The 26,095-nt window shown below is 52.6% G+C and overlaps 1 protein-coding gene across 5 annotated transcripts; it reads right to left on the bottom strand.

Annotated features, from left to right (window-relative positions):
- Positions 1-299: 299 nt before the first annotated feature.
- Positions 300-24,874, bottom strand: SPSB1 (splA/ryanodine receptor domain and SOCS box containing 1). Of its 5 annotated transcripts, XM_088178644.1 has the most exons (4): positions 24,080-24,267; positions 23,707-23,842; positions 5,220-6,035; positions 300-2,315 (listed from the first exon to the last, which is right to left on the bottom strand). In XM_088178644.1, the coding sequence occupies exons 3-4, from the start codon at positions 5,911-5,913 to the stop codon at positions 2,188-2,190; spliced, it is 822 nt and encodes a 273-aa protein (XP_088034770.1). In that variant the 5' UTR covers positions 5,914-6,035; positions 23,707-23,842; positions 24,080-24,267; the 3' UTR covers positions 300-2,187. The 5 variants fall into 5 exon arrangements, with proteins under 5 accessions (XP_088034770.1, XP_088034768.1, XP_088034769.1 ...); XM_088178642.1 differs by lacking the exons at positions 23,707-23,842; positions 24,080-24,267 and adding an exon at positions 24,789-24,874; XM_088178643.1 differs by lacking the exon at positions 23,707-23,842.
- Positions 24,875-26,095: the final 1,221 nt, after the last annotated feature.

Below are 26,095 nucleotides of genomic sequence, written 5' to 3' on the forward strand. Positions count from 1 at the left end.
CCCAAAATTCCAGCAGAATTCCCATCAAAATCCCACCAGGAACCCACGGCTGCCACATCCAGCTCTGAGGCACCAGGGGCAGCTGGACATGCTCAGGTGACCACACCTCACCCCTGCCCTCCACCTGCACACACCTTTCACATGCCAGCTCTAAACTGTAATTTTTCCAAGCAGAGATAAGGCCATGAGAGCCCTTGCTCTGCCTGTCTGGGCAGAATCCTTGGGAATAATCACTGCTCATGTAGAAACAAAGAACAAAGAAATGCGAGCATTTCATGCAAATAAAACCCATCACCAAGTAATATTTAATAAAGTTTATTAGGTTACTGAGTATTATCTACAGTCATAAAATAGAAAGAATTTTAAACTGTACAAAGTAATGTCCTGGTGAAGTGAGGAGAGATGGAAATGAGGGAGCACAAGGAGCATTAGAAGTAGGGAGAACACAGCTACTTCCCTGCAGTTCTGGAAGACACTGGTTCAAGTTGAAGGCAACCAAGCAGGGCTCCACACACACTGAATTTTGTGTCCCACCCTGCGACAGAAACTAGTACAAACCCCTATGTTGAAAAAAACCTCATATAATATTAGAATAAAAAAGGGGCACATCACACCCCACCCAGTCTTGGCACCAATTCTGTGCTTTAAAAAATATACTATGCAAGTAGTTTATTTTCAAAAAGGTACCCTACAGCAGCTGTTTAAAACATGTTCTTATACATACACCACAAATATATATATTAACATTTTCAACAACTAAACTCATTTGTACCTACACAAAACTGAAGGGATAATTCAAAAGAAAAAAAAAATAAAAAACAAACAAACAAACAAAAAAACCAAACCAAAAAAACCAACAATCACACAAACATTTTTTCAAGGAAAAAAACACAAAGAAATGTGCAAAATAACCCCAGAAAGGCAGCATAGTAACCTGTGGAGAGGTCAAGAGAGCAGCTCCTGCTAATAAAGGAGTGTCATCCTCTTTACTTGGCTACTGAGGATCTATTTGGGATGTGCTGATTGTGCCTGAATTGCTTGTCCTGTTTATTGCAGTTCTCTCCTGCTCCCCAGCTCTGGACAGGTTCAGTTTCTCTTGCTGTGCCTGAGCATCACCCGTGGCCTGGATTAAAAAAAGGGAGAATTCCCTGCAGGAATCCCCTCCTGGGCTCCTCAGTGCAGCCAGCCTGGCACACTGAACCGTTCCTGCTGCAGGAGATGAAGCTGCTCTGTGGCAGAACAAAGCCTGGCTTGCACGGATTTAAGCAGCTTATCCAAGGAGAATTCCCTGGCAGTGCCATTAGAGGAACAGCAAAGTTTCCCCAAAGCCTCAGCAGGGACAGGGGCAGAGCCTGGGGACACAGGATGTGATGGAACTGCAGCTGAGGGACCAAATCCCACCCTACTGCTCCCACAGCACCAGGAATCCCAGAGCAAAAGCTGCAGGTGTCAGTGAGGAAGGAGGAGTGTGAGGACACAGCCCGAGCAAAACCAACCCAGTCCAACCCAGCAGGAGGAGGCAGAGCAGGGGATGGAGCAGGACGAGCAATGGTGACAAACGAGCAAGCAGGAGTCACAGCCTGTGACACAGCAACAGAGCAAGGGGAGAAGTCCCAGCACAGCCATCAGCACCATAACCACCTCCTCCAAACTAACCAGGGTCCTGGTGGTGGAAGGGCTCTTGGTTTTGGTCTTTCAGGGCTTGGGCTTGTACTTTTTATTTTTTGGCTTTTGAAAAGTCATCAATCAATTCTTCATGGCATTCCAGACTCTTTCCAACTCTGCTGGCCATCCTGAGCCCTTCCATTCTTAGGACCTGGTCTTAACACCTCTATTCCTAATGCCTCCTCTTTCCCCACATTATGGTTCGATTCTTACTTTTATTCTTCTTATTATTATTTTATTATCATCCTCCCCTTTAGCTGGTACAGAACAACCATTCCCTCCAAGCCCCCGGAACCCCAGAGGAGGCAGCCCAGCCTTTCCTCAGGGAAAGCAGAGCCTCTGGAAATGTTCCTCTTGCAGGTGTGCTGGGGCAGTGACTGAGCTGTGACACAAGGGTTGCCTGAGAGCTCTGCAGGGAGGGGCAGGATCCTGTGGCCAGGAGCTGCAGCAGTGGGGACAGCCCAGGGCTGCAGGGCAGCTCCATGCAGTGCCTGGCTCCAGCCGTGTCCTGCAGCACGAGGGTCACTGGTAGAGCAGGTAACTCTTGAGGGAGGCTGGCAGGGGCAGCGTGGGGATCTCAGCCAGCCTGTCCTTGCCCAGGGCCAGCCTCACAGCTCGCCGGCACAGGTCCATCAGAGGCAGAGGTTCAGCTGGGAAAAGAGACACAGAATGAAGAGCCCAGCCCGCGAGGGACACTGCACCCTGCTGCTGCTGAACCCCCCAGCACACCCCGAGCATCACGAGGGGATTCCTGAGCCACCCAGCAGCCCCAGCTCAGCAGAGCACGAGGTTTCTGCAGGCTCTTTAAGCCATGCATGTGTGAATGAAACAATCCCACAACACCAGCTGCAAGTTCCTCCTCTGCAATTCCATTCATTCCAGCCAGAACACATCCTCTAGCTCGTGCCTCTTACTGCAGTACCCAGAAACTTTTGTGAGAGTCACTGAAGTGAAAGACTACAGCAGCCAGAGCACCCCAAAAATCCCAGATTCATCTCATGCAGGAGGGTACCAGCTCTCAACCCCTCACTGATGATGGAAAACAAAGCCATTTGTCAAAGCTTCACTCACTGTTTGCACTGTGACTCTTCCCTCCAGAGGAGCCCCTCCTGTCACAAACCCAGGAAGGACACAAGCCTTTGGCTATCTTTTTCTGCATCCTGTACTAAAAACCCTGAACAAGGTAATACAAGTTTTTCAGGAATGGCACACGGGGCCCTTGGCTGCTGAGGAGTCACTCAGAGCACAGAGGTCACAGGAAGATTCACATTAGCTCCTCACAGCCTGTGCTGAGCCTGTCAAAGCTCACCTTGACACTGCTCAAGCCTGAGGGGTTTGTGCTGGCCCCAGAGAGGGCTGACAGACACCCCAAAGCAGATACCTGGATTACCTGAGCAGTATCACCCTGAACATCCTTCTATGGCCTGGGGGCTCCTGCACCACTGGAGAGCTCCCTGTGCTGAACACACACCCAGCACCCCACGGGCACGGGATGGGTTTGGCTGAGGGGCTGCAGCTCCAGCTTCCACTGCTCCCCCCCAAAAATCAACCCAACTGCTCCCCCCCCCAAAATCAACCCAACTGCTCCCCCCCCCAAAATCAACCCAACTGCTTCCCCCCCCAAAATCAACCCAACTGCTCCCCCCCCCAAAATCAACCCAACTGCTTCCCCCCAAATTAACCCAACTGCTCCCCAGCTTCCCAAGCCCCCCACTCCCCCGACATGTTCTGTGCCACAGCTGCACCCAGCCCTGCTCCTGACCCATCTCAGCACCCATTTCTTGCTGCCTTTCCAGGGACAGAGGGACAGGTTCCTGCAGCTCCCAGCTCTGGCTGTGACACTGCCACAGGCCCATTACTGGCAGCACTCCTCTGGCACTTCCCAGTGCAGTTTATTGGAAAAGCACTGGGGCACAAACTCGCTGCATTCAGAGTCTGCCCCAGTTCTGCTGTGCTCAGAGGCAGCTGGGACAGAGGCACTGCCCAGCCAGCATCCCCAGGGACCTCCAGAGCCTTTAGGTATTCCCAGAACAAACACTAAATTCCACTTCAGTGGCCTTAAAAGGAGAGGATCTTCCACAGAGATTAAGATTTGCCCTCACCTAGCTGCACTGATAACCCAGCCTGACAGGAGGCCAGAAGAGAAAGCACACACACATCTGACCTCCTTCCATTCACAGGCTCCACAATCACTGGACAGTGCTGCTATTGAAAGCTCAGAGCCAGACACCTTCTTTCTCTCTGTGCCAAAACAGCATCCAGTCCCTGCTGGCCTGGTGCCCACACTTCACTGCTCAGCTGAGAGCACACCACGACCAAAGCCAGCCTGGAGGTGGCCCCTGCCTTGCTAAGAGCAGCTCAGTGCCAGCACTTCCACAGGCTCGCTGGCCCCGAGTGGAGCTCAGGTTTTGGCTTTGACCCTCCAGCAAAGCCTGGGTCCTGGAGCTGCTGGCATCCTTTCAGCTGCTGTGGCAGAAGGAGCTGGGCTTTCTCTGGGTGAGAAAATGCTCTGCCAAGAGCTCTCTCTCTTTGGGAGTTGAAATCTATTTCCCAATAGCAGATTTTGCTCCTGCTCCTTTGCAAGGCTCTCCTGGTCACTCTGACAGCTCCGTTTTTCTGGTGGCAGCTTTGTTGTGCTCAGGGTTTACCAGTGCTGGGCCAGCATTAGGACACCTCCAGCACAAAGAGAAGAGCCCAGTGTGCTACAGCCCTTGGGCAGACACTGTTCTGGAATGCAGGGGAAACTACTCTTCATACCAATACTGCCAAATTTATTTCACTAGCAACATAAATCCAGATTTTAATCCACTTCCTTCACCTCTCTCCTCCACCCTACCCAGAGGACTGAGTCACAGTCTGGCCCCATGGGAACTTCTGACTATGAGAGATAACAGACTTTAGCACATTTGGACAGCCAAATTTATTACTAAGCTTAGCTAGAGATTGATGTGCCTGTTAGTAAAAGGCCTGGCATGCAAGCTGGGCTGACTACAGGATCCAGCCCCTGCTAGAAATGAGCACACCCTGCTCTCAGAGAGGCAGGGATGGCAGCTACTCTTCTGAAGGATGAAGAACATTCCCATTTTCTTACATGGGAAAATCTGTCCCTATTCTTGCCTGCAAGGGATTTTAAGCATCCCTTCATTACCCATTTAAGGGAGGGGATTGTCTCAGACTGTTTTCTGTAAAGAGACACTGGGATTCCAGTGCCAGTAGCCCAAGTGTCAGAAGAATGTTCCCGTGGTAGCAAGACAAGGTTCCCCATCTCTAGCTGGACAATTGGCATCACCTTCTCCCACCAGAGCACCTCCCCAAGCCCTGCTGCCTGCAGAGCCTGGTGACAGCAGAGGTAGCAGTCACACACTTTGTGCATCTGCATCGAGGATTTGGGGTGCACCCTGCAATCCTGGAGCTGCCACAAACCCTGACCTCTGCAGGAAGACAAAAACCTTCCCCAGGATGGCCCAGCAGGGGCTGCCAGCCCCAGGGCACCCCTGCCAGCCCCAGGGCACCCCCAGGGCACCGCTGCCAGCCCAGGGCACCCCCATACTCACGGTCCAGTCCGTTCAAGTAGCACATCCGAATTTCACAGTGGCCCCACACCGCGCTCACCACTGGGTAGAGTTTTTTCCCTTTGAGTCCTCGGAAGGCAACCCCCATGTACTGCCCATCCACAATGAAGCTCAGGGTCCCATCGTCCATGTCCAGCACCACCAGGAAGGAGTCGGGCACGATGAAAGTCTCGTCGGGCTCCAGGAAGGCGGGGTAGGTTTTGCTGGGCTGGTTCTTGCCGTCGTGGTAGAGTCTGTTCCGGCCCAGGTCCCAGCCCCACGACTCGTGGTTGTTGCCCACCAGGGTGGTGTAGCCCACGGAGTGCAGGGGGGCCTCTGCAGTGGCCACCCCGACCACGGCGTGGGTGCCCCGCTGGCGCATGGCCCAGGTGATCTGCCACACGTGCAGCCCCCGCGTGTAGCCCACCTTGCCCCTGATGGCGTCGGTGCTCTGGGCCACCGGGTGCCGGTGGAACATGAGCTTGTCGTCCTCCTTCACGAACACGTTCAGGGAGCGGTCGTCGTTGTTCCACGAGTGCAGCAGCTGCACCTCGTAGGACACGGGGGGCATGTCCAGCAGCAGCTCCAGCCGTGTGGGTTTGCTGTAGTCCAGCCCCTGCAGCTCCTGTTTCAGTGGCCTGTACACAGGGTCCCTCATATCCACAGTCTTTATCCCACCTGTGACCTTCTGACCCATTGTGTGTCCTGCTCTCACCTCTTTACGGGCTCATCGATTTACCTGGCAGCTTCTGCTGTCATTCAGCCCTGCAGAAAAGGTTGCCAGGAGACTCTGTCAAGATGTGCACCACTCAGTATTGCCTAATGGATGGAAAGAAAAACAAGAGACAAGTTAAACATTAGCACGTTCAGCCTTGTGTGCCACATTCACAGAGCACAGCATTCATCTGTTTATCCCAACAACGTGAGCTCCCTTTCCAGCAAGGAAGGGGTGCAGAGATCACCATGATTCCCTTTTCCAGCAGCACAGATCCCTGTGATTCCCTTTCCCAGCAGCACAGATCCCCGTGATTCCCTTTCCCAGCAGCACAGATCCCTGTGATTCCCTTTCCCAGCAGCACAGATCCCTGTGCTCCCCTTTCCCAGCAGCACAGATCAGCTGGCCATTGATACAGATCCGAGGAGATCATTCTCTTCAGCTAAAGCTGTGCTGAGTACCTTGCAGGCCTGACTGCAAGTCCAGAGCAGCAGAGCAAAGCTGCTGTGCCCAGCCTTGGGGGACCCTCATTCCAGCAGCTCCTGGCCCCTCTGAACCCCTGCAGCCAGGAATAAACCTGCTGCCTTTGTCTCAAGTGAGCAGCTTCTCCTCTCCAAGAGGAAAAAATCCCCAGTTTCAGTTGCAGAGCCCAGGGGGAGGAGCAAGGTCCTTCTCACAGTTGAGCAGTTTTCCTTCCAGATTGCAGAGGAACCTCGGAACTGTTTGAGCCAGCTTGGCCAGGGATCCTTGCTCACTCTGTGCACCTCTCCTCCAGCACTGCATCCACTGGAGTCTCTGCTCTCACTCAGCAACACAAACAGCCCTCTGTCACACAGCTGCCAAACTGGGGGCAGCTATTAGGAGAATTAGAAGTGGGAGGGGTGCAAACGAGCTTTCTAAGAAAAAAAAGTGTTATTTTAACATTTCCTGAAGTGAGGCAATCATGCAGCGCTCCTGCCAGCTGCAGTCACAACACTTACTCACAACCAAGGACCTCATCTGGCATAGAAAACAGAGCATGAATCAGATCTGGTTTAAAAATAAGATTACTGGACATCAGCTAGAAGGTGAACAGGGAAGGCTCACGAATGTTCTGGGTGAGGGATCAATTCAGCAGCTTCCCTACAGGCTTCTACTGCTAGTCCAAGGTATGCCATTGGAACAGGGAGCTAAATCCCAATTCTTAAGTAACAAAGAGACAAGACTGCTTTTTCTTTCCTTACCCACTTTTTTTAAAATCATAGATGGAGAGGAAAATGCCTGAGATTCTTTAGAAGTCCCATCCCAATGCACAGGCTAGAGTACAGCAATTTCAAACTATTCAGATGTTGGGCACTGAGACAGAAGATGCCATTTAAATCAGCCCAAACATGTTATCAGCTGCTGGGATGCACACCACATCCTGGAAGGTAAATAAATACCATCCACAACATGAGAACAAATCCCAGCCAGTGTAAAGCAGCTGGAGAACAGCTGAAAACAAGGAGTGACAGCAAAACCAGCTGAGGGAGGGCAGGCCCTGGGTACCAGGGCATCACCCTCCCTTTGCAGATCCTGGTTTCAGCTGCTGTGCCCATCACTGCCAGGCACTGCAGCCCCCCAGGCACTGCAGCCCCCCAGGCACAGCTCCCTGGCTCTGCAGGCCTTAGGAACAGCAGCAGCCCCAACCAAGGCACCCCAGGATCGAGCCAAAGCTGAGCTGCCCTGGGAGGGGCACGTTAATGCTCACCCAAAGCAGTCCTTTAAAAAAAATTTTTGCTGGGATAAAGCCCATCAGGCTGCTGAGACAGAACCGTGGTGCTCTGCAGAAAGCACCAGGTGAGGCCCTGGCATTCCAAGGCCCATGGATAAAAGCTGCCAGCAAGGGACTGGCCATGCACACGTGGAAATCCACGGGCAAATCCAGCTGTTGGAATTGTGATTAGGATAAGGGAACAAAACATTGGCAGAGGGAGGAGAGGCAGAGATTTCCTGTGCAGTACATGTGAGAACACGGCATTGGAAACCAGAACCAAAACAAAGCAGGCTGCAGGAGCAGAGCTCTTTAAAGCACAAAATACTCGGGACAAGTAAGGGAATACAACTGTGCTCTTCATTAGCAGAACAATGCCTTGTTCATTGTGGCTTTTTTTTGCCTTTTGCCAACGAAAGCTTCATGACATTTCTGCGAGGCTGCTGCTCCAGAAGGGGAATGAGCCCAGTGAGACACAGCCCTCCCTGCTGCCCTGCCCCAAAAGCAGATTTCTGAACACAAGCACTCTCATCACTGACACTGCTCAGGACTCCACAGACAACGGCCAGAATAAAGAGAAAAGCGTGAAAAAAGGAAAAAGATGGAAACCAAGGGGTTGGTCAGAGTGAGGGCAGGCCGGGTAGCAGCACCCCATGCCAACACTGAAGTGCCACAGGGCTCCTTATTAGGGCAAGGCAAGAATTCTGCTCACAGCTGGCTCTGCTGCTCCTGGCACCAGGCTGGGCCAGAGCTGCACGGTGGCACCTTGCCCTGCAGCCAGAACACAATTATGCCCTCATTTCTTAAAAGGAAAAGCACAAGACAATACAGGCACTTTCCTGCAGGAGAGAGACAGAAAGGCTTCTCCTGGTGAATTAATGGATTAATGCCCTGGGCAGTTTGATATGAGACACAGCCAGCCAGAATTGAAGAGATGTGCAGGGGAATTAGCTGCTTCAAAACCTTTGAACTGCTACAGGTTTAAGTACAAATGTAAACACTGAAAGTGCTTTTTTCTGTCTTATCAACAGCTCAGGCTTGCTGCAACTCTGCTCATCCCTTGATGCTCACTCCTGCTCCATGCTAGTTTCAGTTCTATTGTTAACCTTCTGGGCTTAAAAAATGGAGAATGAAATTCTAAGGGAAGTGTCAGAGAAAAGCCTTCACTGCTATTTTCAGTGAGGATTAGCCCTCCCTTCCATTTAGGTGCTCAGAGCAAGCAGTCAGTTTGCCACACTAGAAGGAAATGCCAGGTTCCCAAACAACTGCTTGCTGCAAATAGATCAAGGCAGGAGACAGCAGAGACATTGAAATGGAAGGCAAGTCCTGCTGTTAAACAGGGAGAACAGAGCCCTGCAAGTGAGACACTGCACAAGGCAGAGCAGAGCTGGTGTCCAGGATCCCATGGAGCATCAACAACAAGAACACGTGAAGGATCCTAAACTCCTTGATTCCTAATCCAGTTTTGCTTTATTTCTTCAAGTCAGTTTACAGTGGCTTTATACCATAATATTCATTAGGTTTACTTGTACAGATAAGAGGCCAAACCTTAAAACACCTCACAGGCTCTGGGTGCTCTGCAGACAATGAATCAGAGCCCTGCCCTAGAGATTTCCAGCCTGGAACACACCTCAGGAGAAGAAAAGGAGATACAAACACTGCACATGGTCACTGATTGTTCACAGCTTTAGAGGCTGAACTAAAGGATCCCAGACAGTGAATGACACTAAAAAACCCACTGTAGATTTGCTCATATTTCCATGATTTCACAGAAAAGCATGAGGAAAGCTTGGTTCATTTTCTTGGGCTGAATGTTCATGCTGCAAACCAATACCCAAAGGAGCCCCACGGCTCCCATTCTGCTGCTCACCTGCTAGCAGGTAGAAATGTGCACACATCAGAAACCCCACAAATGCCCTTGACAATGCCTCCCCTTCTTCACAACTGCTCCCACAGCAGGGATTGTCCCTCCTGCCCTGCTGGGGCTGAGAACAGATCCCTTGCACAGGGATATTCTGTGTGACCAACTAAAGCCAAGGTGGGCCAGCAATGCTGCAGCACATCCTGAGTCGGGGGACAGGGAAGGACCCACGTGCCTCCAACAGCACCCAGACCCCAAAAAGCCAGGACACTCCATCCTCCCTGGTGGGAATTCTGAGCATCACAAACACAGGGGGTGATGTACTGTGTGTTTGTGCCTGCTGCAGAACCTGGCACAGGTGGGCTGGCACACCTGATGCCTTCATTCCAGCAGCGTTGTGGCCCCAGCACCCTCCTCACCCACTGAACATGGATCAATCCCAGAAAAAGACAAGCTCACCTGTGCTGCTGGAGCTCCCCAGTGCTGTGCAGCTCCAGCAGAGGGGACAGGAACAACTGCAGCACCAGCATGGGCAGAGCCAGGCTGGGAGTGTTGTAACTGGGATCAGGACTGGGCAGGTAACCCTGGCTGCTCAGCAATGGTTTTGGCAGCCTTGCCCCACGTGGAGGAAGTTGCCACAGGGGCAACTGGCTCAGCCCCACCTCCTGAGGAGCAGCAAGCTTGGCTCAGCAGGTTTGGCTGCTGGCAGGGCTCCGTGGCCTCTGCAGAAAGTGAAACTGCAGTCACAGATCACGAGAGGTTGGGCAAGAAAGAGCTCAGAGAGGTGGCACAGGTCCCAGCAGAGAGCAGAGAGGAAAATCCTCAGCAGAGCAGGAGAGCCCTGAGAGTCACTGAGTGCTCCAGATGTGCAGGGAGAACAAACCCCTGGGTGTGGGCAGTGCTGACCTGCCTGGACTGCAGGGTGACCCCAGCCCTGCTGAGCAAACAGCCCAACAACAACCAACAACAGCCCCCAGCCCAACAAACCATCCACAACAGCCCCCAGCCCATCCCATCCCAACAAACCAACCAACAAGCACAGCCCCATCCATCCCAACAGCCCCATCCATGCCCCAGCAGCACCAAGGGCTCTGCTGTCCCCTGGCACAGCTGGCACAGCTGGAAAGGCTCCTGCCCAGCACTCCTAACCATGAGAATTCAGCTGCTCTGTGAGCACAGCTCCCTCCCACTGCTCACCTGGGCAGGATTCAGGCAGCTCCTGCTGATGTTTCCTGGCTGTTTTTGCAGAGCTGAATTTTCAATGTCCTCTTACCCCATCTCTCCCCAAAAGGAGCACTGAGGTTACTCAGAGCAGCACATCTGAGTCAATGAAAGCCTGAAGTAACAACCACCAAGCCACTTACTAGACACCAACTTCAGCAAATTTCCACTGTCCACCGACCCAGCCAGTTCCTGTTAACTGCAAAGCTGCATCATCTGCCAGAAAAGAATCCTAAACAACAGGAGGGAGCTTACTTTGCAAAATATTTGCAATAATGGAAGCAACTCAGAAGGAATTGCAGAAGTTTGTGCCAGAGATCTCCTCTCCCATTGAAGGCAGGTCACAACCAGCAATTTTGGTTGCAGAGAAAAGGCATTTCTTTACACCAAACAAGTGAACTCGGGCTGGTTTTCCTCACAGAGGAAGTCTGGTGGATGTCTCAAAGGTCACCAGGCTCCTTCCAGCTCTGCATAAGGTAACTTATGACTGTCAACTGCATGTTAAAGCCCAGGCACAAATGAAGACTCTTTAGAGCAGCTCCTCACAGGCAGATTGCAGTCATTTGCCTGCAATAATTATGTTCTTGGCATGAGGCACTGCTGGTCCAGCTCCCTATGGCCAACCCACTCAGGCCAGGATCCCCAGCAGCTCTTTTATCCCTGTTCCAAAACCACCTTGCACAAGTTCTGTCCTGGCTGTTGTGAGGACAGCAGCAGCATGAGGAAAGGTGAACAATTGCTGCTGCTGAGCCCAGACCTCTGCAGCACCAGCAGCACAACCTTACCCTGCTCTGCTGTGTCCATTTCCTCCCCACACTCACTCTCAGTCTGTGGCCTTTGCAGACCAAGGCAGGAGCCTGTGGCTGCAAACATTTCATTTACTGCAGCTCACACATGGCAACAAGACTGAAGCAATTGGCTCTTTTTTCAGCACGTTAGCTGTGCACCAGGAATTTACTCCAAACAGTTTTCCCAGCTCCAGTTTCTTTAGCTGCACCCCAAGAGATGTGGCTGGGACCTGCCTGCAGGCCAAGAAATAAATGTCACAAGGAGCAGGAAGGAAGGTCACAGCCAGCCTCTGTTCACATATCCAGAGGTTCACCTCCCTTTGTGCCTGCCCAGCCACCTCCAGCCGAGTTTCCCTTTGCTATTGAGACTCTGCACGTGAATAAATGTGCTTGCAGAAGAATCCTTTAACGCTGGAACCTACACACTGCAAACACAACCCCCCAGCTTTATGACCAAGCAGCACTGGTCAAACTGCCAGCCTGCCTGATGGCCTTCCCTCCAGCACTGCAGCCACTGACAGCTGCATTTAGAGAGGCATTTCCTCCACAGCTAAGCCACCATGAATTTTAAACAGCAAATGTTTACATCCAGAACCATCTGCATTAAAGAAGCTCGCATAACCCAGAACCAGCCACCCTTTTGCACAAGAGCTTCCTGGTTTTTGTTACTTCCCCACTTAATCTGCAGCCTGCACTGCCCACTGTCCATCCCTCACCTCTGTTTAAGTATCTGCATTCATTAGTTTTGTCTGATAATGAGGGGAGCAGTGGGAGGAAAGGTTGAAGTTTGATGTTTCTATCGTGCCCAGAGTTTCCACTCCTGTATCAAAAGCACTTTTTTGGCTATGACTGCAAGACTGGGCAGCACCATCACCAACCCATCAGGAGAAAATTTTTGATAACAAAGCACTGCTTTCCCCTAAACACAGCCCATGAATCGCTGTGGTTTCTTGCTAGCAGCAGCTGCATTAAAAGAAATCCAAGTTCTCAGCAGCCACCTACCAGAATTCCCCCTCTGTCCCTTCCCAGGTGACAGCAGGGCACAGCAAAGGGACTTGGAGTCAAACACATGGCTTGAAGATGTCCACGGTGGACGGTGAGGATTGCAATCTCCTGTGTCAGGAGACAGAGCCAGCAGGATTCCTGCTCTCAGGTACTTGTAGCTGGAGCTATTTTAATACTAAGGTTGTTCAGTTACTGTCTCTTCCTTTTTTTCATGTAAGGATGTCACGAGCACTGCTAACAGTAAAGCAAAAATCCCCACAACAGAGCAGCTGCCAGCCCCAGATTACTCAGCCTCTTACCCTCAAACACGTTTATTGTGTCTGAAGCTGCAGCAATGTATTTCCACCAAACACATCTCTGCCAGAGGGGAAGTTGTGCAAGTGTCTGGTACTGCTCATCACTACAGAAAAAGCATCCTTGAAATCCGTGTACTGCAAACAAATCATTCTTGGTCCATTGCAACAGAGCCTCTGCTCCCTCCCAGCAGATTCCTCCAGCACTGGGAACTGGATGCTGCTGTGATTCAGAGCCCAGAGCAGCACACTCAGCACAATCAGGGTCTCGTGGTGCACAACTCAAGTTTTGCTCCATCCCTGCTTCCCTGGCACTCCAATCTTATTTTCTCTCTCACCAGTTTACTCTTGCAAACCTCCAAAACCAGAGGCTGTGCAACCTGTGGGCAACCCTGCTCCAGAGCTTGGCAAGCCTCGTGTGACAAAACTCCTCATACCTGGGGTTATGCACCTTCCTCCCTGTTCAAGTCATTCCAGTTTCTTAGCCAGCCAGTTTCAGGCTGAATTTTGTGTTAATCCTCAGGTCAAATAAATCCTAAACAAGCGAATCCAACCCTTTGTCCCAGCTCTTTGTGCCTTCATACCAAACAGCAAATTACTCCAAGCAACACAAACATGGATTCAGTTCACATGCCTCATTGTCTTACCTTGACACATGGAAAAACTCAGCATTCCTCTATAAAATTTACCCAGATCTCTTCATCCTGGGCTTCCTAAGCGTTGGAAAAAAAAAAGGGCTGAAGTTGCATCCTTGTGTATGAAGACCCCAGTGGATCTTTCACACTTTAAATGCAGGTTCAGGTCCTTCCTGTCCTGAGGTCTGTGGAGTCTGAGGGTGTCACCACTGAAGACAAAGAGGAGACAGCTGAGTCACTGAGGAAGTGACTTTTTCATTCTGTTTAGGAAACCATTCTGTTCACTTTGCTAAGGGATGTTTTCACAAGTCAACACCCCTGCAAGGCATCCAAAGCAGGAACCCCAGAGCCTGTCAGATTCTGCAGCTCCTCCACAGACAAAAACACCTTCCAAGGTGTCCCTCAGGGAGTCTGCAAGCTCCAGCAGGAATTTCCCTAGCCCTGCTCTGAAATGAGATCTTGCAGCACGACCTGCACAGCAGAGGTGCCTCTGCTGCATCACACGGCTCCTGTGCTGTGCTGGACGGTGACAGCAGCTCTTCTTCCATGCCCTGGCCACTGGCCAAGCCAGCCACAGCCGAACTTTAGCAATTCTGCATCCCCTAAAGTCACCTGGCACACGAGCAAGGCTGAGCCTCACCCATCAGCTGTCCTCGCTCTGAGACAGGCAGGCTTCAACTCCCCCTGGAAACCTCCCATCACCCTCCAGGAGGCACCAAACGAACAGGGCTCCTCTTCCCAGGGGCAGAAGAGGAAAGCCACGACAAGCTGGATGCTCCCAGGAGGCTTTGAAGGCAGGAAGGAACAATTCGGGGACACACAGAGTGTCCCTGTCCCAGCAGGGGCTGAAGGGCTGAGCAGAGCCCAGGAAGGGCTGCAGGGAGAACAACCTGCACAAACACTGACAGTGACACCTGAGAGTGCCTGGCACCTCCTTCCACACCTGCAGCCTCCCTATCCACACCTCCCACCCCAAAAGAAGTCCCTGATGTCCCCAGGTCAGGAGGGATCTGATGTTCACTCAGAACAAGCAGGGTCCAGGAGCTTCCAACTCTCAGATTTGTTTCCAAGGAACACGGAATTACCTCCAAGATAAAACCAGCAGTTTTACTATCAAAGTTAACTAGGCACTTTGCTTTGAAATACAGTTTCTTCCCCTGCATCAAAGGGCTGTTAATTTTAGTCTTGTAGCAAAATAAAAAAAATATAAAGTAAAATAAAGGAGAAGAAATGAAAGCAGCATCTGCTCGGAAGAGATGAATGCAAGATAAAAGGTGTCTGTGACAGAAAGCTGGCAGCAGCCTTATGTTTTCTATTCAAGTTTAATCTGGGAACAACAACCATCCTTAAACATAACAAAAGCTGTGGAAAAACCCTTTCCAAATCCAACAACATAGCCAGAAGATGCAATTTCTCTTCTCCAACTGCTGCAGCAGCCAGTTGAGGTGAAGAGCCCAGACAAATCCAAGCTTGCAATACCAGGGTCACCCCAAACCTCGGCTTGCTCAAACCCACAACACATCCCAGCTCCAGCTCCCAATTCCTTCCTCCCTCCCCCAGGTCTGCAGAGTTTCCTAGAGGTCCCCACAGCCCTGGCACTGTCCCTGTGCCCAGCCCTGATTTTTCCCTGTGCCCAGCTGTTCTCTTGGCTGCTCTCTGCTCTGCCTCCCACCCCTGCTGCCCTGGCAGAAGTGCAGCAGGGATCCCCAGGCTGCCCCTGAGGAGCAGGGAGTGTGCAAAGCTGCTCCATGTGAGTTTAAAGTGTCTGGAGGCAGCCAGCACAGGGCACCCTGCCTGCCCAGCCCTCAGCCAGGTGTGCTGCTCACCTGCCACTGCTGAGGAGCTGCAGAAGCTGTGAACTCCAGCACTGCCCACAAAAACCCAAGGGAAGAGCTGGATAAACATGAGCAGGGTTTGTCAACAGCCAGCAGAGCAGTCCAGCAGCAGGCTCGGAGAGGTGAGCCCCCCACTCCAGGAACACACAGCAGGCAAGGAGGGAGCACCCAGCAGCTCCAAACGCTGAAGCAAGAGGATGTTCCTGGCAGACATTGCACAAGAGACAGCTCACACTGCCAGCTCTACTGGAACACACTCAGCAGCTCCCCAAAGCACAGCATGCTGGATTTCTGACTTGTCATTAGCCCAGAAGGTTTAATGACATGGTTGGACTGTGTGTTTAGCTATAATTGACCTGGGACATCCCATAATTAGGAGGAGACACTGCACATCTCACTGGAGCTGGCAGTGAGAGCAGCCCCAGCGTGATGCAATGTTCTGCTTTCACCAGCACCTGAAAGGGTCCCTGGAAATTGCTGGGGTGGTTTGAGACAGGCAGGGTGACCCAAAAGCTTTGGCTCCCTAAATCATCCCCCAAAAGGCTTCACAAAGCAGCATTTTAAGAAGCCTTGCCAGCTTAAAGTTCTACCCCTGTGAAAGCTCAACGAGACAAATGATATTTGAAAGTGCAGAGCACACCAAAATGAAGAGATAAAAGCACATTATCCAAACCGTGGCTGCAGGAATGCACAGGCTGCTTTCACAGGACATCTGCACTGTAAGGTGGCCAGATACCCCAGAGCAACTTCTTCCTGGAAATAGCAGTTGTGGGAATACAGAACAAATGTTTTTGCCACAAAAAGTGACCAAGACATGCACTGCAGCACTGCCCCTCAGTCTAACCGGGACACACTCAGAAATTCACTCCTAAGCAACAGCTTCACAAGCCTGAGCTCTGTAAATCCAGTGATATTTAACGTGGCTTCCTCAGCAGCTCCGTGTGCCAAGACCCGGCTGCAGCTCCAGGCACAGATCCCTGCAGGGGAGGAGGGACACAGCCACTGCTCAGGTCTGGGCTCTGCCTGGTGGTGCCAGGGAATGCTGGGCTGGTTTTCATCCCTTCCCTTTCCACCTTCCAAACGCTCTGACTCCACCACAGAGGGCTGAGTAAGCAGGGTCTGAGGAACATGCATGTCCTTCCTTCTCCTCAGCAGACTAAACTGTGGCTTCCCCCTCTAAAACAACAAAATTCCATACCTGCAATTACACCAACAGCTCTCTGGGACCGTCCAGACTTTGCCATCTGGCTCCTTCCCACCGAGGTGACCCAGTGGAAAAGCTCTCCAGTGCAGGAGACGAGAAGAGGGCAGTGGTGAGGGATGGAGCAGCCCTGAGCCCTTGTCCCTGCACTGAGCAGCTGCCAGCACTTCAGAGCTCAAAGGCAAGACAAAAGCTGCACAGCCAACCTATCCTCCCTGCATACCACAGCCACCACAGGTCCTCCTAAGTCAACATGCCTTCCAAATAAGTGTTTAACATAAACATTTGTAGAGTCACTTAATTCCTGGTGAACCCAGCTATTTGATGTGGGCCACAGAAAGCTCCCATGACATCAATGGAAAGTTTCCAGTTAGAAAACCAGGCTTGAAGCAGATAAATAGAAGTTAAGAAACAGAGATGAGGAAGCCTTGTAGAAACAGCCAAAAGATCTGTTCTTAAGCAAGATGCACTCACAATATACTCAGGAGCAAGCAGAAAAGAGAAGCTGCCTCGCTTTTTGAAAGTTTAGAGATGAAGAACAGGAGAGATAAGGCAGTTGTGCTGTCTCCAGAGTGCAGGCTCCTGTCTTGTCTGAGGCTGCTCAGGCTCAGAGTGTGCTCAGCTGTTTCTTGGCTGCTGCTGAAGTTCTTATTCCTCCTCTCGAGGAGGCTTGGCCAAGATTTGCTGTGTGCAAACACCAGTTTGAAGGCAAGGAGAAAGCCACTGCCACCCACCCTCCAGTGCAGCACAGCCTCCCAGACACGGCAGAGATGTAAACTTGTCTGGAACATCAAACAAAGCCACCACATCCAACAGCCTTTTCCCCCCATTAAAACCTCACAGCAGACTAAACTCACCTTGGGCTTTGATTCCTGCAGTCAGCTCATGGCACTGCTGCTGCTGACATTGAATGAAAGCCTGAACTGAGCCCCTGCAGAAAACACCAGCCCCTGGAGAGACCAGCCCAGACTGGACAGAGCTGTTCACCCTGGAGAAATCCATCTAAGCACAGAAAATTGGACTCTTCTGTCAGACTTGTGGGCAAAACAGGGCTCCACTGAGGGGCCTGCAAAGCCACCCTGCCACCTGCTGGGCCACCTGGACCCCAGGACTTCCAGTCCACACCTCCCTGGCACCACAAGCCTGGCTCAGACACCATTTCTGGGACACACTCAGGTCCCAAAGCAAGGTTTAAGAGCACATTGAACATTCTCCCGTTGAGAAGGATTTTATGTCAATACAATCCCTGCTATGCCTTCTGCTGTTCTGCACCTTGAAATGGAGTTTGCCATGAGGCCAAGGATTCTTTCAGAACCAGTCTAGACTGAGGATCAGTTGGAGTTTTTGCCAAGTTTGAAGACAGCCTAATCCAAATACCATAAGAGCACATGCCTCTGAAAAGTGCTGGTTGTAATTCCTTCCTCTCCACCTGAATGGCTGTAAGCTTAAAGCCCATTCTCCTGTCTTAAACACACAGGGGGATTTGTCCTCAGTCCTAAAACACAGCACATTGTTCTCAGTGCCCACCTGCTTCAAGAAATCTCATCTAGCTAAAGCTCCAAGAGCCATTCAATTCTGATTTCTTACCAAAACTTGCAGTTCTTCTCCATTTGAGCAGAAAAGTGTTGCTATATTTATCCCAGCAAACTCTGGACAAGCTATATACCTCATTTTGCTCTTGCCTGCTCCTAAGTGCATCCCAAAAGTCCTGCCACACCTCTGGCCTAAAGCCCATCCTGCCCAGCTTGGTCAGGGGCTGCTGCCACATCCCAGTGTGTGCAGCCAGTGGAAATTCTGCTGAACCCAGGGATTCTGTGCTGCCATGTGGCTGAGCTGCTCTGCCTGGAAGGGAACAGCAGCAATCCCCAGGAACCACATCCCTACACCATGGAAGGCACCTCCTGAGCCACAGCCAAATTCCTTCCTGCAGAAAATACAGCAGGGAGTCTTTAGAGAAGCAATACCTCCAGCAGGTCTGCACCCAGCAGCACAGATCTCCTTCCAACACAGCAAACCCAGGCCAGCAGGGCCACCGAGCTGCAGGCACACGTGTGGAGGGCTGTGCCTGCTGCAGTGACACAGGGCAGCCCTGCAGAGCACAGGGCAGCTGCACAACCCCAGCCTCCCTGCAGATGTGGGCACTGCTCCTTCCAGGCAATCTCCCCAGGCGTCCCCTCCCACGGGAAGTGTTGACACACAGAGCTGTGCCTCTTGCAAAGCCAGTTCTGTGTCACACCAGGCTCCATCGGCTTACCCAGATAAAGATGGGATTTAACTTTACTGCTCCTCACACCAGGAGTGCAGATCTGGACCTGCACTGTGGGCACACAGGACCTGCCCCTCCAGAGGCAACATCTGCAGCATCCTGTCACCAGGGGATCAGGGACACCAGGACAGTCACACTGACACCACGAAACAGGGCATGGCAGTGACACAGGGAAAATGCAGCTGAGTGAACGTCCAGGAAAGCTCTCCTTTTCTTCCAAAGCTGCTCCTTGACACAGTTAAAAAACTTCAGCTATTTAGCAGCTTGTTGGTCCTTGAGTGGATCATCTCGATGTCAATTAACTAAGGCAGCTACAAGAAATGACAGAATCCAATTCCCAGGATGGATCTCAGTCACTCGTACATTAAAACACAAAATACACAGCTTGCCCTTTCTTCTTTTCCCCATCTCAACCTTCAGCGAGTCAAACCCCAGAAGCAAATTACAGTGCTGGTCTGTCTCTACTCCCCAGATTTCCACCATCACCCAAAGCTCACAGACACTTCACAGCAATCACTGCCCCTTTTTTTAACTTCTGCACAGCAGCTGTACCTTGGCAGGCCAAGTGCCACATTCCAAACCTCGCAGCAATATCCTGCTGGAACTGGGGCCATGTGTGCAGCCCTGCTGCCCTTCTGCTCCCAGGGCTGCGAGGAGCAAGAGCCTGAACCAGCACCAGGGGCAGCTCTGGGGATGGAACCACTCTCAGTTCTGATCCTGGTGAACAACCTGTGAACAGGCTGGAACCATTCTCAGTTCTGATCCCAGAGAACAGGGCTGGAACCATTCTCTGCTGTCCCTCTGATCCTCACTGCAAAGGGGAGCACAGCACCCCAGGAAGGCTGTGAGGGACAGAGAGGAAAGCAGTGCCCAGGCTCACCAAAGAGCAAAAGTTCAATGGTTTGATTCACTCCCAGCCCCAGCTCCAGTCTGCTCCGGCTGGAGCTGCCACATGCACGGCCACAGTGACACCGTGGGGACACCGGGATGGGGAGCAGTGACACCGTGGGGACACCGGGATGGGGAGCAGTGACACCGTGGGGACACCGGGGAATGGGGCCCAGTGCTCAGAACCCTGACACGGGGTGACAGCACAGGGTGACAGCACAGGGTGACAGCACAGGGTGACAGCACAGGGTGACAGCAGGTCGTGCCCAGCCCACAGCCCCAGCAGCTCCATTTCCTGCCCACGGGCACCAAGCCAGGGACTTTCTGCACTCACACAGAGCCCACGGGCTCCTCTCAGCACAAGGGTCAGCAGGTTTATTCTGCAGCTGCTGGAGCTGACAGGAACTGGGACACACACACACACACACCAATCCTCCCAGCTCAGCTCACCTCTCACCAACTGGACACCAAGTGTGGAGCATTTCTGCACATGGGCACCTCTGGAATCTTCAAGTCCCAGATGCACAACTGCCCTGGGATTGGTGTGGAACAAAGCAGCCCCTTCCTCATTGTCCACATGCAATAACATCACTGGCTCAGCCTTAAAAAAGCACGGGGTGACTGAATGTCAAGTGACACTGGGTGATGTCCCCATGTGGAGCTGTCACACAGCACAAGCCCCTCCAGCCCTCAGCAGTAAGGACCACAGGCACTGTGTGGAAGCATCTCCAGAGTCTTTATTCTCTTCTGACTGAGCAGCAATGCTGCTCTCCCTGCAGCACAGAGCCAGGGGCTGAAGTACCCAGCAGTGAATAAAGGCAAGAGCCAGGCTTTGGCAAACTCCAGGGCCTCCTACAAACCTCCAAATGCTATGGCTGGGATGCAGGCATTTTTCACATCTCTGCATTAAGCAGATTTTGATTTACAAGAGGCCATTCAAACCAGAATTTATCCACAGTGAAGTCTGCAGAAGTTTAAACCAAGAATTTCTAAACATCTGAGACCAATGCAGCCTTCTCCATGTAGAGAACAGCTTGGCCTTACCCCTTGCTTGCTTTTCTTGGCTGTTTCCCATCCGTGGCTCACGTTCTTCAGAACGAAGTTGTTTCTGCAGTTTTTGTGCAACTGAGTGCCTTTGTACATTTATGGTGTCAAGGCCCCATCTGGGATCTCCTCAGGACAGATTCCTGCCTTGATAACATACCAGCTCTCCAAAGAAAGCAGTTTGAAGCTAACATCCACACAGCTGCTCTGACTTAGAAGCTTCATCAAATTCCCCTTCCAGGCTAAAAGAAAAAGCCCATGTTTGGTAACTCCATTGAGACATTACCACCTTCTGCCCCAGAGCTCTCAGTTCCTCTCACTTTGGTACAGGGCAGATGGGGGTGGTTGGTGTAATTTTGTTTAAGTAAAAAGCTCTCTCCTTAAAGAGAAAGCTTTGTAAGAGGACAGAAATGTGTCACTTTCTCCTCCCAGGGGAAGTTTTCCTGTTATACAGCAGCAGCACTGCTTCAGCTGGAAGTCTGTCTTCCCATGTTCTAGAACAAAAAAATCCTCACAAAGCCACGAGGCAAGGAAATATCAGTGGACAAGACTCTCCAGCACCAAGGAAAACAGCTAAGGCAAACACACGTGGCTGTTTATTAAATGAGAATAAGATTCTAACCCAAAAAACTCTGAAGCTGCCCTTCAATGCTGCAGAAATACAACACATAAAACCAGAAGGGAGGAGGATGAGGAGGATCTTCCTCACGAATGGAACACTGGCACATCAATGCCTTGCCAAAGCCCAGCTGCTCACTGTGGCACTGAGCACAGACAAGAAAACATTTCCCACCTTTCCTGGGCACACAAACACCAGCACCAGCTGGCCTGGCAAGCTCTGAAGGTCAGGCCAGTGCCAGAGGGTGACAGAGCTGTCCCCAGCAGCCATGCTCACATCTGCTCATCCCTGTGCTCCAGGGACATTTCCTTCCCTCTGCTCTTTCCAAAGAAAGGGCTCTGCAAGGGCAGCCTGCAGCACCCAGGCAGCTGCCCCCAATTTCACATTATTATTATTATTATTATTACTACTAGGGCAGGACTTGATTCTGAGTTCTGTCAGTGCCTCCCTCACTGCCTGCAGTGCTGGGGCTGCAGCTCCACACAGCACCCAGCCCACACCAAACCAATTTTACCGGGGAAATTCTTTTTGTATCTCCTTCCCTTAAACCCCAGAGTTCAGGCAGCTCATGCCACCCCAGAGCTACAGACAAAAGCAGTTCCTGTACCCAATTAACACCCAGAATGAGGATTTTTCTTTTTGCTGCAAAAACCACTTAGTCTGCAAGAGAATTTTCTGACCAATGCCACAGACCAATTTACTTTATCCCAGGAGTTTCCAAAGCATTACCACTAAGGGCAGAGCAGTACAGAGTTAAAAGGGAATGGATGTTTTAGTAGTCCCTGGGAAAACACAGTTAACAGTGGCACATTTTCCCCACCATGTGCTTGGAAACTATTATTTTTTAGCTCTATTTTCTCACACTCAGCAGACAGTATTTGGCTATTACCTGCAGCACATATTCCATCTTTGTTAAGGACAACTGCACTCTTCCCTCAGCAATTATTCATGGAAACAGAGGCAGCTGTAGCAGTTACTCACATGGAGTAACTCAAGGGAAGATTTCTTTGTTTTCCAGAGCAGTGCAGCAACTGGAAGTGAGTCAACACCTTGACATGAGCTCATTCTGCAAAGGCCACCAGCAAAGGAACCCAGTGACTGCAGTCTGGTACCAGACACTTACTCACTTTTATTCTGCAGGCATCACACAGCTTTGTCTGAGAGCAGCTGACTCCTGCCTTGGCAAGGCCTGAGCTCCATCACACACCTGGAAACACAGAGGAGCAGCAGCTCCACAGCCAGGCACAGACACCGGGTTTGGGAACTCCCAGCTCGTGCAGGTGCAGTCAGCTGCTCCTCCAGGTAATGCATGCACAAGGCTCCTGCCACAGGACGTGAAGGTAAGCTCAGCCCAGCTGAAATCCTCTCACTGGTCCTCCCTGCCAGCCCCAGGGAATCCTCACCCCTTGCCAACACAAGCCCTGGGTGGCTCCAGGCTCAGTAAGTACAAGAATATTAAAACCCAAAATTATAACCATCACTGATGGCCTCTCAGAGCCCATCAGATGCCAATTCCAGTGAATGCACAGGCATCAGCCACAAAATCTGACCAAGACACAAACCTCAGAGAGCCACAGAACATACTCCATTCCACATCTTATATTCTTCAAAAACTACATTGTGACTTGGAATATTATCTGTCAGCACTGTCTGCACTCAGTCACAAACCCTGGCACAGTGTCCTCACTGGCTCATTAGCTACAGATTTTAAATTCCAGGAACTTAATGAATTCTTAATTAGCCCCCACAAGACAAGCAGACCTTGCAGACTGCTTTCACTTTTTCTGAGGAAAGGAAAGAGGGTCCAGGGAAAAAACCACCCCAGACACAGGAGAGCAACAGGCAGAGGCCAATCCCCACATCCAGCAGCAGCAGAGACTGCACACAAACACTGCACTATCAGCTGGCCAGTTCCTGGAACACAAGCCCACGCCTCAGAAGCATCCAGCAGGAGTTTACAAACAAGCTCCAAGCACATTACAGTGCACTTCAGTGACCTCCAGGGCAGAGAGAGGCTGCAAAGGCTGCTGCTGATGCACTCGAGAGCCCAGGATCCCCTGAGGAGCACACTCTGCACTTCATCCCCTGCCTTCAAGGAGGGAGAGCAGTCAATTGCTGCTTTATGCATCCATCATCACCACTGCTGCCAGCCCCGAAGGGGCAGGGCAGGGCCAGGGCAGCTCAGGGAAGATGCTCCTCCACCTCGGTGCTTCCCAGCACTGTGCCAACAGCAGCACGGCTCCATCGCATTCCCAGCTGCTCCCTTATTCACTCACCACTGAAATATCCTTCCCTGCAGGCTGGGAGAGCCACTGTGCCCATCCTACAGCCAGACCACTCTTACTGGAGGGCACAGTTTGGTCCTGGTGATGCAGCAGCCAACTTACACCAGCAAGTCTGAGCTGTCTGTCTGTGCCACTGAGCTTTGCAGCGCTGCATCTGGTGTGGAAATCAGATGTTACAGGGCTGGGAAAGACACACATTACTCCTGGGACAAAAGGTTCATTGAGCCATCCTGCATTGCTATCATGGAAAAAAAAAAAAAAAAAAAAAAAAAAGAGGTGATCTTTCTCCAAGAGCAACTCCCATTTTTACAATCATTTTGTAAACTTCCTTATCTTGAGCCACGGCTCAGACAGTTCACAGTTTTTGAATCAGGCATGGCCACCAGCAGCCACCAGGCACCCTGGCTGCCCACTTCAGCCAGGGAATAAAGACAAAACACGGCATAGTCCAGCAGGAGGCTACAGCAAGGCTGACCTTATAACAACACTCGAGGTTCTTCAGCGAGAGGATTATGTAAGTCCCCGTTGTATTCGCAGAGGTTGATGTAGTAAGGAAAGAGACACAGGAACCAGACCTTGTAAGGTGCGCACGGCGGTAACCACGGAGCCCCAGCAAACATCCCCGCTGCCCGGAGGGGCCGGAGCGACCCGCACCGGGTGTCGGTGTCCGCCCTGCGAGCCGCACACGGCCCCGCCAGCCCCGAGCCCCGGAGCCGCCCCCGCCGCGGCATCCCCGGCACGGCTGCGGAGCTCCGGCACCCCGATATCTTCATCACCCCGATATCTTCATCGTCCTCATCACCCCAATAGCCCCATCATCCCCATCATCTTCATCACCCCGATATCCCCATCATCTTCATCACCCCAATGGCCCCATCACCCCGATATCCCTATCATCCTCATCACCCGGATATCCTCATCATCACCCCGATATCCCCATCATTTTCATCACCCCGATAGCCCCATCACCCGGATATCCCCATCATCCCCATCACCCCCGGGCCGCTCCCCCGCCGGGCCGGGCTCCGGGAGCCGCTGCCGCCCGCTCTCGGCCTCGCCCCGGCCCCGCAGCTGGCACCGCCCGCCACAGGAGCCGCTCCCTCCGCGGGCACCGAGCGCGGAGAGGCCGCGGAGCCGCCGCGCTCCCTGCCCGGCCCCGGCCCCGCTCCCCGCCCGGCTCCTACCGTGCCCGGGCTGCCCTCCGGACCATGGCCCCGCTCCGCTCCGTGCCCCGGGCAGGCCGAGCCCCGCGCCCGCTGCTCCCGGCGCGCCCAGCGGGGCCGGGCCGGTATCACATGGCCCAAATAGAGCCCGGCACGGCCCCGCTCCGCCCCCGGCCCGGCCCGGGGCGCGGCCGCTCCGCCCGGGCAGCGCCGGCGGCGGGCGGGGCCGGGAACGGGGCTGGGCAGAGAGCGGGGCTGAGACCGGGAACGGAACGGGGCTGGGACCGGGAACGGGGCTGGGCAGAGAGCGGGGCTGAGACCGGGAACGGAACGGGGCTGGGACCGGGAACGGGGCTGGGCAGAGAGCGGGGCTGAGACCGGGAACGGAACGGGGCTGGGACCGGGAACGGGGCTGGGCAGAGAGCGGGGCTGAGACTGGGAACGGAACGGGGCTGGGAACGGGCACGGGCAGAGAGCGGGACCGGGAACGGAGCGGGATCGGGAACGGGAACGGGATCGAGCAGGGAACAGCAGGGCCAGGAACGGAACCGGGCCGGGCAGAGAGCGGGGCTGGGACCGGGACCGGGGCTGGGATCGGGATCGAGCGGGGACCGGGACCGGGGCAGCCGGCGGAGGTCGCGCATCGCGGGGCTCAGCCCAGCCCCGGAGCCGCCGCCCCCGTGCCCGTGCCCGCCCGTTCGGGGCTGAAATCCCTCCCCGCCGTTCCGCTGCTGCCGAGCCACGCTCGCTCCAGCAGCGGCTGCGAACAGCGGCGGGTCCCGGGCGCGGCGCTGGGATCTCCGCGCTCTCGGGTCGCATCCCCGCACATCCACACACGGTTCTGCATTTCCTCACAAAAAGGGGCTCGGACACTGCGGGGGATGCCCGGGGAGGTGGCGGAGTCTCCGTGCCCGGAGGTGTTTCAGAGATGCCCGTGGCACTTTGTGCCCTGCTCCCATTGACGTGGTGTTGTTACCGGTGATCTCGGAGTCTTTTCCAATCTAACTGATTCTGAGATTCTGTGATTTGTTTCAACCGCTCCTGGGAATGTCTCTTTTTGCTTTTTAAAGACTCATTTGTTTACTGAAATAAACCAGGGAAGTACAATTCTGTTCACTTCGCTCCTCATTCAAAAACCGCTTTCGACAAATCTGACCCGGTAGTGTCCCTTTGAGATTTTAATCAATTAAATTAATTTTTCAGTGTTTCCGGGCAAAAAGTCTTGTTTGTAGCAATGCTGCTCAAGCTGTAAACCCGTGGATTGTCATAAATCCAGCGAGCCATATTGCATGGGATGCCTCCAAGGACCACCTAGGAGCTGCAGGAAG

The sequence above is a fragment of the Sturnus vulgaris genome, chromosome 25 (genome assembly GCF_052056855.1).
Source record: "Sturnus vulgaris isolate bStuVul1 chromosome 25, bStuVul1.hap1, whole genome shotgun sequence".
In the NCBI taxonomy this organism is placed as follows: Eukaryota; Metazoa; Chordata; class Aves; order Passeriformes; family Sturnidae; genus Sturnus; species Sturnus vulgaris.